The following is a 13,013-nucleotide window of genomic DNA, read 5'->3' on the forward strand; positions in this document are numbered from 1 at the left end:
ATATTGACAAGAAGATAATAACCATCACCCCTGAAAACTCTCGCCATACAAGTAGCCATCGAGACGTTTAGACGGAAGGCCAGCCGCCAGACCAAGAGATGACGTTCCAGCCAAACTGGGTCTGCGAATCGGCGTAGCCAATGTCGGTGTTCATGTAGTGGTAGTAGAGAACGGCGCCGCGCTTGGGGTCGACCAAGACGCCCTGGCCGCCGGGGGCGTAGATCTTGTCGTGGCTAGGGAGGAGGAGGGTGCCGCCGCCGGCAGTGCAGCTCTTGCCGCTCTTGTCGGTGTAGGGCCCGGCGACGGAGGTGGCGCGGCAGACGAAGATCTTGTACTCGTTGCCGGGGGAGGGGCGGTTGCTGTCGAGGCCGCAGCAGGAGCCGGAGCTGAAGAAGGCCCAGAAGGTGCCGCTGCGCTCGTAGACGAAGGCGCCCTCGACGGGCTGGGGCGCGGTGGTGTTGAGGACGATGTTGTAGGGGTTGCCGTTGGCCTTGACGCCGCCGTTGGTCATGGGCACCTGGAAGATGTCGGACCAGAAGGAGCCGAAGTTGAGGTAGTAGTTGCCGCCGGTCTGGACGAGGTTCGCGTCGATGGCGTTGTAGCGGCTGCCGGCTTTGGAGGCGACGCCGGTGGCGCCGTGGTCGGTCCAGGAGCCGTACTCCATGGTGGGAGAGGTGGCATAGCCGATGGCCGAGTCTTGGACGCCGAAGGAGGAGACGGTGTAGTAGAGTATGTACTGGTCTCCGACTTTGTTCACATCAGGGGCCTATGTGAGAGTAGATTTGTATAAGTATGTGTAGCTTCCTATAGGCCAGTTTTATTGTGAAAGATATCTTGGCTGGGTGACATGTTTTTTTGTGTGCGAGGGGACGAGTTCATCCGATTTCGTGATAAAAGGAGGGGTTGTGAAACACTACTCCGTCTTACCCAGAGATCGTCGTTACCCTTGAGGTTGATCTTGCTACCCGACGGGAGAGCAGCGCCCTGGTAGGTCCACGGGCCAACCAGGTCGGGAGCCTTCCAGATGCCGATCTTGCTGCCGGTCTCGAAGCGGAAGTAGGTGCCGTCGGAGTCGCGGCGGACGACGGAAGGGTCGTGAGACCAGCACTGGCCGGAGCAGGCGCCGGGGTTGCCATAAGCCTGGACGGTGGCGCTCAGCAGCGCAGCTGCGAGGGAGAATACGGAACCGAAACGCATGTCGGCGAAGAAGACAAGCAAGCGGCTGAAACGAGGGTGGTGGTGGTGGTGGATTGGTGCGAAGAGAGAGGCCGGTGGGAGGTAGAGGAAAACCGACACAAACGACGATGGGAATGTCACGATACATATACCGCCAAGCACCGGGACGAGATCAACCTGACAGCGGTGGATGGGGCCGAGATCTCTCGTCAAGCAAACGCCATCGCTCGGGAGAAGGTTAGAACCAGGTTGTCGGAGGGAGCATGAGGGACAACTCTCGTCGAAGACATCCACTGACCATCCCTATTGGCGGAAATTGCCCTCGATGACTGGGAGACACCTGGGCTGGTGATGGAAAGACGGCAATATAGATGGAGCAGCCGCCAGGGAAGACTCCATCAATGAGATGAAGGGTTGGGCTTGAATGTTGCAGTCGTCCGATCTTGCATATCTAAGCTCAGCCTGCCGTGGGCCCGGTTTAGACTCGAAAAGTGCTGGACCAGGGCCGAATAAGCAATGAAGGACGGACAAACTGTCTGGGCTAAGCTTTCAAGGCGACATTGAAGAGCCAGGAACTGCCGTGCGTGCCGCTGACAGTGGAGAGAGACCGAGAAAGAAACAGCTAGGGGTCCATAGAGAGACAGACCCAGGAGGGGGGGAGGGGAGGTTGAATGGACGGACGACCCGGATAGGGCAGGGAATGCGAACTCTCGTCGTCCCAGTGGTGCGCATGAGAGCCAAGCCGCATGAACAAGAGCAGTAGCCGCGGTGCGTTTGCTGTATGTTCGCCGTGAACTGGAGCATTTTGGGGGGAAACATGGAAATATTGGGCCTCAGTGACGGGAATTGGGGATTGTGAAAGTTGGGGTTTCCGAGTGCCGGCCTGCAGCATGCAACTCTACATGGCCATGTGCAGCTTGTAGTCGTATCAACGAGGCCATCAACCCCGGACTTTGAGCTGACTTTCCCGTTTGTGTTCAGACGGGCAAATCGTTACCGGCGCTTGTGCTGCAGCACAGCAGACATCACGAGACGATTTCGAGTGCCGCCTTGGCGATCGTGCCTGCGTCGGGAAGCACATGAGGTGGCACACCAACGGTCGCTGACAGCTCGCCAGATGCAGCTCAAGCGCTCGAATCAGACGGGGGAGGATTCCGGAACATTGAAATTGCACGGGTTGAAAGTCAACGCCAGTTTGCGTTGAAACTCTTCATCGAATCCCTCTTGGCTGGGAGGAGGGCGGGAAACTCCTCCAAAGAGAGGGCTTTTTGCCCAGTGCAGTCAGTCCACTTGCAGGGGGTGTTGGCCATTCTCAAACGCGATAGACTCGGAAAAGCACCGCATCCTGGGGTCGGTTTTTGGGACTTGGCCGGTCGCGGTGGCATCGTATCTGGAGCCGAGGAGGGTCCAACACGAGGGAAAGGGGGCAAATTAGTGGCAAAGACAGTGGTTCTTCTTCATTATCTTCTGCAGAGTCTTTCATCCCATTTTTTTTTCCGTCTTTTCTTAAGCTTGATTGTCGAATGGTTGGTTATATGTGGCTCTCGCTGTTGATATTCGGTTGACAGGACCGGATCAACGCGATCACCGCTGATGATCAGCGGTGCTCGGAGCTTTGGGTGGGTGAGGGGGAAAATTAAGCTCTCCTCTGTTTTATCGCTGCACGCACGTTATTCAGTGGAGATTGGGAATTACGTGACGGCACATCCACGCCGCGGACCGAACGGCAGCAAGTATTCCCGCGTGAGCCGGTCGATAAATTGCTCTCCTGACTCGGGTTTACGTTGCTGGGGTTGGTGCGCTTCAAGTTTGGGTTGTGTTCATTGACTTGTCAAGATAGATGAAGCTCTCACGACGGACTACTCGACAAACTGGGCTTCCACTACCGAGACCGAGTTCAGGAGGTTCAGGAGTTGAGTGCCACTTGGTGCATGTCTGAGTGATGGAGTTATCGTCGGTCACTTGTCGGTTTTGGGTGCGGCACTCGGGGAATCGGGAAATAGAATCGGGGGTAAGTGGATGAAGATGTGGGCAAAAAGTGTGGGCGCCGCGTGGGTTTTGCAGGAGAGAAATACTCCTAGAGCCCCTTTCGGTCGGAATTCTGCCCTTTCCACCTGGCGCCAACAGCCCGTGGGCGGAACGAGAGGAGGGCGGAGGCCATCGTCGGTGCCGTGCACGCGGGCGGCCCCCATTCCCTATTCCCCTCGTCCGTCGTATCCTGGCCCGCTGTGTCCAGTCCGGAAGTGATCATCGGGCCCGGTTTCCCGGAGAACCCCGGGGCGCGGAGGAGAGTGCGGTGTCCACCCGGATCGTCTGTGAGCGGGAGCGGGGACACGATGCCGGCATGCTTCGGCCCAATCCGGAGCAAAGTGGCTCTGTGATCGGCGGGGCGTTCTCCGGCACCACCCACCACCCTATCTCCCCGGATACATTCATCATGATCATTGTCCCCCAAGAACATCGATGCGTTGAGAGACCGACCGGCCTGAAACTTGCCTCATTGCGGTGAGTATAGCGTGCAACGTAGCAGACGCATCGCAGGCATGAAAAACCGGTGATGGCATCGTAGCAAACCACGTTTGCGAGATGCCAATCATCGCTTACAAGATTTCTTTGTTGTGAAACGAAGAAACGCCCGCTAGGATGCCAAACACTTGCAAGCGAGGGGGATTTGGGCCGTCGCAGGATGGTGATGCGGAGTGCATGAGGGGGGCAAGCAGGAGTCGCAAATGTGACAGATGAGAAATTGGCACGGAGGCTGGGACAGAAATGATCGCCCAGCGCAATGCTGCTGACATTCTAATGTTTCTCTGTTGGTTTCCTTTCGCCAGTCCTGTCCTGTCTGCGGGCGCAAATCGGCCGATTCGCCGCAGTGCTGCAGGAACAGAGTTTGAAAGTCCGAAAGGAAGAATCACAGAGAAATTGCGAAAGGCATCTTGCCAATTGCTAGTTTCAATGGCTTTCCTTGCAAGACCCTCGTTGATCGTCCTAAAGTTGGGCCGTCTTTTTGGCGGCTTCGCCATGTGGTTGGCAGACGATCGGCGCGGATGCTCTGGAGAAGTCTGGAAATGAACATGGGCAGCAAAACGTGGGCGGGCGGGCGCGGGGCGGCGTGCAAGAGGCACAGAGAAACAGAATGCCCTCGGCTTCTCTCTGGCGTTCTGCTGCGGCTTTCCGCGTCGATGGAGGAGAATGGGAGAGCATGGGATCGGATGGGAGCGACGAGGGGTGGAGGGACTTGGAGCCCGACGCTCTGGATCCATTACGTTACGAAAAGTTGTCAAACTGGCCCTGGCGTTCTTTGTTCTGTAGCTTATCTTGGGACGGTGGGTGGTGGCTTGCCAAGCAAAGCAACCTCATCGGTAACCTTGGTTGTAAGTATTAACTTCAGTCTTACTCACCTCTCACCGGCGGCGCGGCGGGGGGGAGACGATGCTACCTCCAGGCCTTGGTCCGCACGTACGGGATGCGATTTGAACCCTTCCGGCCGTGCTCTCTTTCCCTCGTCCGGTGATGCCCATTGTTGTTTGGTCTGTCTGCCCGGGAGCGCGCTCAATCAGACTGACGACGGTGGTGGTGGTGGTGCTCTGCGAAAGCGTATGTGTTCCTGCACCGCCCCCTTGGGCTTTCGGTCATCCTTCAACAACGGGCAGTCTGCCTATTCGTGCCTGGAGAACAAGATGCTTGGATCACCAGGGGGGTCGAGGGTCCCTAGCAAGCCACTATCTTCCAGCATTCACTGACATGACTGATCCTCCGGTCCAAGAATGACAGCCCGGGCCACCAGAAGCGGGCGTTCAAACGTCTGTTCTTGCAAACAAGCTCCTCCACGGGCCATCCGTTCAGCCCAAGTCAAAGAAGACAGAACGCACAGAGGGGAGGGCCATCGATGATGACGCGGGGCCATGTCCGGGACCCCTTGACACGAGCGGCGGGTGGGGGATGCACATATTGGGACTTCCAAAAATCCCTTTAGCCAACGGGGAACTAACTACATACCTTCACCGGTGGGCAGAAGCTGGATGGCAATGACAATCAGGAGGCGAGGTGAGGTGAGGTGAGGTGAGGTGCGTCCTCTGCAGCATGGCGGCCCCAGAATGCTCCCATCTCTCACTCGCAACGCGGAGACCATGCTTCTCGACGATTCCCCTTTTGGGCCGCTGATCCGGCTCTAGTAGTGTTGCTTTACGACGCCATAAAGTCACCACCGGCCGCCACTCCGGGAGGAAGACCTTGCGAAGGGTAAGGTGGTGGTGATGGTGGTGGTGTAGGCCGTCCTCGCCGAGCTCACGCGATGTGGCGTCCTGCGCGTGCCATCCGCTCTCGCCCTCGCCCTGCTCTGGAACCCAGCATCGAAGGATTGAAGCCGATGTCCGCGGATCCAAGCACCATCTCAAGGGCCAACAGGTCGGTCGGCCGCAGTACTCCGTAGTAGCAATTGTGGTGCCCCTGGTATATAGCGGAGAGTGCAATATCAAGGATTGTTGGATTGATGCATGCACTGCGCATGGCACGGCAGGGTAGTTTTGGGTGCAATGGGCCACCAGAGGCGATGGGCCGATGCAAGAAATGGGCAGCTTCTGGATGGGGGCAATGAAGCGATGCAGTGGAGGCCGGCGGAGGGCAGAGAACACTCTGGACAGAAGATGAGGACCGGCCGTTCGGGCATTACGTGCAAAGCAGCCTTGGGCCGTTCAGGAAGTTCACTACGATCCGTATCATGGGGATAGGGGTTGGGCGGGACGGACGGCAGGGCTGCAAGGCCCGTGAGTGTTGTCCAGGCCGTTGGACGCCGCCGGTGGACTTTGGGAACAGGAAGATGACGGCCGACTTCACCTGCATTGGTGCGGCTGCCAGGGGCATGCGGGTTTGCTGATAAGGATGAATGTGCGAGCTCAACAACGGACACTGGACTGGACTGGACTGGTGTTGATGAACCTGCTCTGCTGGTTTGTGAGGCGAGTATGGCGGAAGAGGGAGAAAAGGGGAGGGAAGAGCCAATGACACAGAGAGAGAGACAAAGAACATGGAGATGATGAGTGCAACAGCTGCTGCTGTTTGCGTCTTGGGACTGGAGGGATTGTCCATTGCGATGTGCAGCAGCAATCCAATTGTTGGGCCCCTCTCTCGTCAACCTTACACTAAAGTCCTGGGCAGACGACGACCAGGGGGTTTTGCTGTATTGATGGAGTTGAGTTGCATCGTTGGACCCTCGGCGATACGGTCCCTGAGGATACGACCCAAAGGTTCGGGTTATTGAAACACATCGGCAACAGCATAACTGTGTAAGGCAGGCAGTTCGCAGAGGGAAGCCTCGGGTGGAAGGACGATTTCCTCTGTTTGGGGGCCGATACGGAGTAGCATGGAGACCGGGGACATTTTTTGCATGGGTTGTTCTGTCGCTGTTGGTAACATTGAGTGATGGCTGTCGTCGTCGTCGTCGTCGTCGTCGAGATGGGATGCAAAAGAAGAGGCGACAACCATGTCAAGGTTTTACGGCGACAATATGCAGTAAATTGCCGTTCAGCAGAACTGAAAAGTCAAATCGAATTGGGCCACAGACGGACGGCTGCCAAAGACGGGCCGCGTATTGTCGGACGGTTTCCCCCCTCCCGTCATCAATTTACCAATGTCATTTCAATCAATCAATCAAAACCAGTTGGCTCAATCAATCAATCAATCAATCAATCAATCAGGCGTGGTCAGCAAAGCGGTAATCAATCACCAAAGCCAGCCAGGGCCTGGATCCTTTGTCCCAGTGTGCGGTTCGCTGGTGCTGCCTGGGCTGCCCTTTTCGCAGTGGTTGATCCTTGTCCGGCTACCGGGACCCCTTGCTGGCGCAGAGCTGCCGAATGTGCCTATCGGAAGCGGATTTTGATAGCATTCTGGCTGACGTTGAGTTGAGGCGAGCGTCTGTCAGAGAGGCTTTGCCAGTCCAGCGACTGATGAGTGGTGAACTGCAGATGAGACGACGGGAGACTGAGATGCTGCTGCAGGAGGAGGCAGCGATCCGTCTGGTCGACGGCATCCCGTCACAGTGTCTCCAGTAAGACCGGTCGAACCAATGCAATGCAGTAAAAGCAAGCCCCTCCTCGCCGTCGCGGGACCCATGGGTAGGGCAGCATTGATCAAGCATCCATGGTAGGATCAGAGTTCAACTACTGCAGACAGGCAGAAACGGGCTGGGGGTTGGTTCCGCAGGCCAAGACATGATTGACCGAAAAGAAAGTGGTTGTCTTCCCCAGGCATAGCATGCAGCAGCCGGAGCAGGTATTATGTGCTAGTATTCAGAGTACGAATAACCGAAGGCAGGTAAGGTATGGACGGCGTTGGATGCCCGGTTCAGTATGGTATGGGTATGGCGTTGCTTAGTCTTGGGTCCATGACGGGAGCCAAAATATGATATCTGGGGGACATATCCTCCCACCACACGCGGCCTTCCTTCAAGTGCTGTTCTCCGCGTCCTTTGGTTCTTTCCGTTTCCTTCCTTCCTTCTGGTTTCTTGGCTTTCTGCTATTGTTGTTTCTGCGACTTACCAGAGACACGGAGAAGAGGAGAGAGAGAAGGGAAGAGAGAAGAGGAGAGGGCGCGGACTCATTTCGGTCGTCCGAGGCCCAAGACCATTCCTCTCCCTTACCGAGCCGGCAGCGCAATAGCGACACGCAGCGGGCGCAATCGACGTACAACACGCACACCTCAAAGACGCCACGGAGTCGAAGGAATCCTGCCAGGCACGAGAGGCCTGATCGGTGCCCCGAACGCAGGCCGCAAACATCTGCGATTCTGCATCATCGAAGACATATCAACCGAGCACGACCAGCCACGTTGAAGAGAGGACCTTTGTCGAAAGGTAAGGAATCATTTGTGATTCTCTTCGGCCGTCTCTTCTTTCACCCATATACCTACCTTGCCTGTATTCCATTCGACACACGACACCACACACAGCCATACGAGATAGACAGACGAGTCCTCATCACCCTTACACACCCGACGCACATACTACGTAACACACGCAACACACGCAACACATACACGCGATATCCGGTACACACAAACCCCCAGATTGGCAATTCGTGTTGGTCACATTGAAAAAAAAAAAAAAAAAAAAAAGAGGCGTGAGCTGATGAGGCTGCCTTCATAGGAACAAAACAAAAGAAAAGCAAAAAGCGCCTCTGGCCACCAGTCATCTTCCGCATCCGCCATCGCCAGCGGGCGCAACAGACGCACAAGACGCTGAAGCGGGCAACCCTCCAGAGGCACAGCTGCTGCCGATTGGCCCCGGCGGCGCCCTCCAGCCCCACGCGCGTCCCCCGCTATCCCCACCTCGGCCTTCTTGGCGCCTCTCATTGGCCTTTTCGTCCATTTCTCTTTCTTATCGGAGCTCTCTCATTGCCCGATTCGAGAGTACGTACCCCTCGCTTAATCTCAGCTTTCAGGGGACCACCTGCTGTACCTCTGCACCTGCTGCACCTGCTGCACTTTGCAAAGGTGCGCCTGCCTTTCTGAAGAAGCCCACCTCAGGTCCAGGTCTCTTATCTTATCGCCCACATAAGACCCGGCCGCCGACGCGCCGTCGCGCCGTCGCTTCCCGTGCCTTACCTGCCTTACTTAGGTCATAGGTCATAGGCCAAAGGATAGGTCATAGGTCGCCATTGTCGTTTCCGTCGTCGGCCGTCAGACTTCACCTCGTCATCTCACACGTGTCTGGCTGCTCTTACGGCTTGAACCCCAGACACCGGGGCCCCCCGCCGCCCCAGTCGGCTAAGGTAGTCTGCCTGACTGCTCCCCGTGAGCTTCATCACCCTGCTTTTCCCCCGCCGCCGCCAACATGTCCGGCCGGAGCGCCTATGTGCGCAAGAAGATCACCCAGACCGAGAAGGACAAGGCGAGAGCAGCCGCGAATCTCGGCCCTGGAGGAGTAGGAGTAGACCCGAACGACTATGCCATCCCTGACTTTCCTCTGCCCCAGACCGGCGCTTCACTGCCCGTTGGCACCGGCATCGGAACCACCAACGCCCGCTTCCTCAAGTTCTCGGAGCCGCCCCGCGATGTCAAGGTCGGCACCCCCAGCATCGGCAGCGGCAGTGGGAGCAGCGAAGGTGGCCGCCGGGACGGAGCTGCCGGCCCTTTGGACGACTTTGCCTACGCAAGGGCGAGGAGACCCACCATTAAGACAGAGGATGTCTCCGGCATCGAGAAGTCTGGCCTGAGGAGCAGGCTGGACAAGAAGAGTGAAGATGTGAGGCGAGGGCTCGCCAATACCTTCACTTTCAAGCGCAAGAACAAGGAGCCTGAATTCCGTCCCGAGTCTGTCGCCACTGTGAGGCCAGGCCAACACCATGGCTCTGCACCCCTTTCACCCACCGAGCCCGAGTACACTTACGAGCAGTTTAACATGGATACCATGCAACAGATGCAACTGCAAATGCACATGCAACAACAACATCAACAGCAGCAGCAGCAGCAACAACAGCAGCAACAGATGCGATATCAGGAAATGGACCTGCCCATGTCACCACCCCCAGCCTCAAAACTGCCACCCGTGCCGACCACGCCAGCCATCAAGCGATGGATTGGTGCTGGGAGACCGATCCAAAGATGGAACAAGCTTCGCAAAGACCCCGAGCTCTGGGATCCCAATGGAGATGTTTTGGTCTTCTTTGGGCATAAGGGACAAAACCCGAGGCCGAACCCTTCTTTCAGGCTGTCATCCCACATCATTGAGGCAACTGAGTCGAGGTATCTCATTACACTACTTCGCGAAGGCACCACGGAGGAGGATATTTACATGCCGCCATCACCGCAAGGGGCGCCGCCCATGCTGAGGCCACACATGGGTCGCGGTCAGCCGACACCGCCAATTTCTGAGGATCTTGGAGAGGCCGACGGCCAGATCTCCTACGAGATGTACTTCCCTACGCCGGCGAACATGACGAAGGTAGAGCAGGTCCGGAGCCAGATCACGACAAGGAATGTGTTTGCTCTGCTCTACCATGCATCACTCGTCGGGTTGTCCTTGTACCAGGCCCTGTCGGACCTTCACATGCGACTAGACGCGTACCTGCCTCCGGACTCAGACAACGTCGGCATGATTCTCAATTACCTGTCTGCTCGAGGCATCGACGATGTTCGCAACGACCCAGAAACGGCAGTGAGCTTGCTGGCATGGTCGGAAGGCCAGGCAGTGAGGTGGGAGGAAGGCTGGCGGGAGAGCTTCCTGCACTGCGCTGGCATGTACAGCCAGCTGGAGCAGTGCGCTGATTTTAAGGAGCTCACGCCCATTACTAGGGCGCTACTCGAGCGTGCCTGCCTCGAGACACAACTTCGAGTGCAAGCCGCCGAAGAGCGTCTTGCAGAGTTCCAATACGGCGACATGTGGCCAGCGGGTATCAATGGCCCGTCCAAGGCAGCGGCAGACCGCCTGCAAAAGTTCTTCCTCAACCACTACTCACGAATCCACGGATGCTGGCCGCCAGCACCGACAGCAGGTCTACCGGACTCGGAAGGAGAAGACATGTGGCTCACAAGGAACGTCGCACAGTTGCTTCAGAAGGACTTCGGTGCCCTATACGACTACCTAGTCAACCGTGACATTACTTGGGACATGTCCGAGGCTCGCTCGGGGCGAAAGTGGATGATGCAGAGCGATAAGGACAAAGGGTTCGATGCCGATATTGACATTCCCATGACGGACATGCTCGTTGAATACGACAACAAGCTGCGCTGCCCGCACATCCCGCACCCGTATCCTCTTGTCCCGGAGTCAATCACTCCGGCTCCCAGCCCCAAGGACTCATCGATGTTCAAGAAGAAGAACGCCCCCACCAACAACAGAGGCGGTGTGTTGGAACGGCGAGTGCAGTTGGCATACACGGAGGCGACCAACATATACATTCTGGGATCGGACTTTACACAATCCGACCTCATCGACGCATTCGTCAAGTTTGAAAAGAGCGACAGCATCACCGAGGTGGACCCCGCAGTAGCCAGACGGGGCCGTTGGGTGTTGATTTATGGCATCCTCCAGACCCTGGCTAGTGTTTCGGTGGACGCCCCCAATGTTCGGTACCGAGACGACGTCCCTTACCACCTGTCCCCGCGCCTAAAGGGGACCAGAGTGCCGCCTTGGAAGGGATCAAGCACACCGGACGAGGCGTCGCATGAGCTGTCGCATTGCTGGGTTGTGCAGAACACGTGGAATAACCAGAACAGCAGCGGTGCAGAGAGCTCTGAAGGGGGCTCAGGCAATACCAGCCCCATCCAAGGTGTCGGTCGGCCCTTTGCCTACACGCGGGCTCCACCGTCTACGACGTCGCGGGGCTCCGGATACCAGACCCCGGCGGCCCGGTCCGTCCACTCGGCAGGGTCTGCACCGCCTTTTAGCTCTGCGTACAGCGTGGTCAGTGAGAGCGACACGAACAGCAGCATTCGCACCCCGGCCTCCCACCGCCCCGCGGCCAACCTCAGCCGAGCGCAGTCCCGGGACAACGCCAAGACGCTCGGCGGCGGGCCGGGCAGCATGCGCAGTGGCAGCACCTTCGGCATGGATCGTGGCGAGGGGATGGAGCTGCCGGTTCGCCGACGAGACTTTAGCGCGGCGAACGATGGGAACAGTTCTCACGGTGGATATGCGCGGTCGAACACCTCGAGCCATGCTCACCTGCCCCTCTCTGGTAGCATTACTGGGTCGGGAGGGTTCCTTGTTCTCGACGACATGGTGGACTCGAGGAGCTCGAGGAGCGGCGGATATGGCCGACAGGCGCAGCGGGAGAGTGTCGAGACGGACAGCATGTCGCCGCAGATCCGGGACTTTGACCTGGACGTGATCGATGACCATGAGCCGTGAAGAGGCGAGTGAAGTGAGGCATGTTGGATGAGCCGCCAGCCAGGTACGACGGGATGACAGAACCATGTACGTGTAAGGGGACCTAAAAGGAGGATGTTTTGGACGGAACCTGGGCAAGCGGGATATGAGACGAACGACGGATACAAGGTTTCCTCGATTTATTACCATTTCACTTACGAGGCTCATGTCACGATAGACCCAAAAGTTGGATGTAGCTGTATTTACTAGAGTGATACCCGGCGATTGCAGGTCCCTGGTGGTGTTTTTGTGTAATTAGTGCAGTGTTGCTCGTTAGAGTTAATTAATGCCCGATAGGAGGGAGTACTGCGATTGATTGTGCTCCGCAGACGGAGCAAGGTGACGGATCACTTTCCCATCCCACATGATGCGTGTGCATCTCTGGGCTGATTGACAGATCACCATATCAGACTTTCAATGGTCGATGCTAGGGATGCGCGCCGTTGGGAGCCGAGGGTGCATTTGTTGCTGACGTGGACAAGTCTGGGTCTGAAGATGGAAGGATAGAACGGCTGGCGACGGGCTGGTGATGAACGAGGGGACGGGACGGGACTTCTTCATGGGGTGTACACAGTACCGTATCGGTAGTGTGTCGGTGAGGCATCAATGGGCGGCGGACAAGGAGGAAACGGAGCTAGAAGCGGGATCGCGGTGGTGCATCGCATGGCATCGACCCCACGTGGAACCGCGTTGGGCCGTAACATTGGGAACGCCCAGTTGGAAGACGGCGGCGGGCGGCGGTGTGGAGATGCCGCGGACGGGTCCAGAGCCGTCGACGGCCGGGTGGTTCTTCTGTAAGAGGGTGCCTTGGGTGCTTGGGTGAGACGCAGAATCAGTGGACAGAGTCGAACGAGTCAGTGGAGTGGTGTCCGGTTCCAGCCCAGCCACCTCATCGGGTCCCCGCTATTCTTTTTCATGCTGTTCTTTTTTTTTGTGTGGTTTCACCGGCGGTGAGGGAGCAGGACGGGAGTGT

General features: G+C 57.3%; 2 protein-coding genes across 2 annotated transcripts; one reads left to right on the forward strand and one right to left on the reverse strand.

Moving 5' to 3' along the window:
* Window positions 1-67: 67 nt before the first annotated feature.
* COL26b_010619 (uncharacterized protein) lies at window positions 68-1,197 on the reverse strand (the record flags this gene model as incomplete). Its single annotated transcript, XM_053183312.1, has 2 exons — window positions 68-766; window positions 928-1,197. 2 exons carry the CDS (start codon window positions 1,195-1,197, stop codon window positions 68-70), a joined length of 969 nt encoding a protein of 322 aa, XP_053032732.1.
* Window positions 1,198-9,004: 7,807 nt separating this feature from the next.
* On the forward strand, window positions 9,005-12,022 carry COL26b_010620 (uncharacterized protein; the record flags this gene model as incomplete). The annotated part of the gene is made up of 1 exon (XM_053183313.1): window positions 9,005-12,022. One exon carries the CDS (start codon window positions 9,005-9,007, stop codon window positions 12,020-12,022), a length of 3,018 nt encoding a protein of 1,005 aa, XP_053032733.1.
* Between the last annotated feature and the right edge of the window lie 991 nt (window positions 12,023-13,013).

The sequence above is a fragment of the Colletotrichum chrysophilum genome (assembly GCF_026319265.1).
Source record: "Colletotrichum chrysophilum strain AFK26 chromosome Unknown scaffold_116, whole genome shotgun sequence".
Classification (NCBI taxonomy): Eukaryota; Fungi; Ascomycota; class Sordariomycetes; order Glomerellales; family Glomerellaceae; genus Colletotrichum; species Colletotrichum chrysophilum.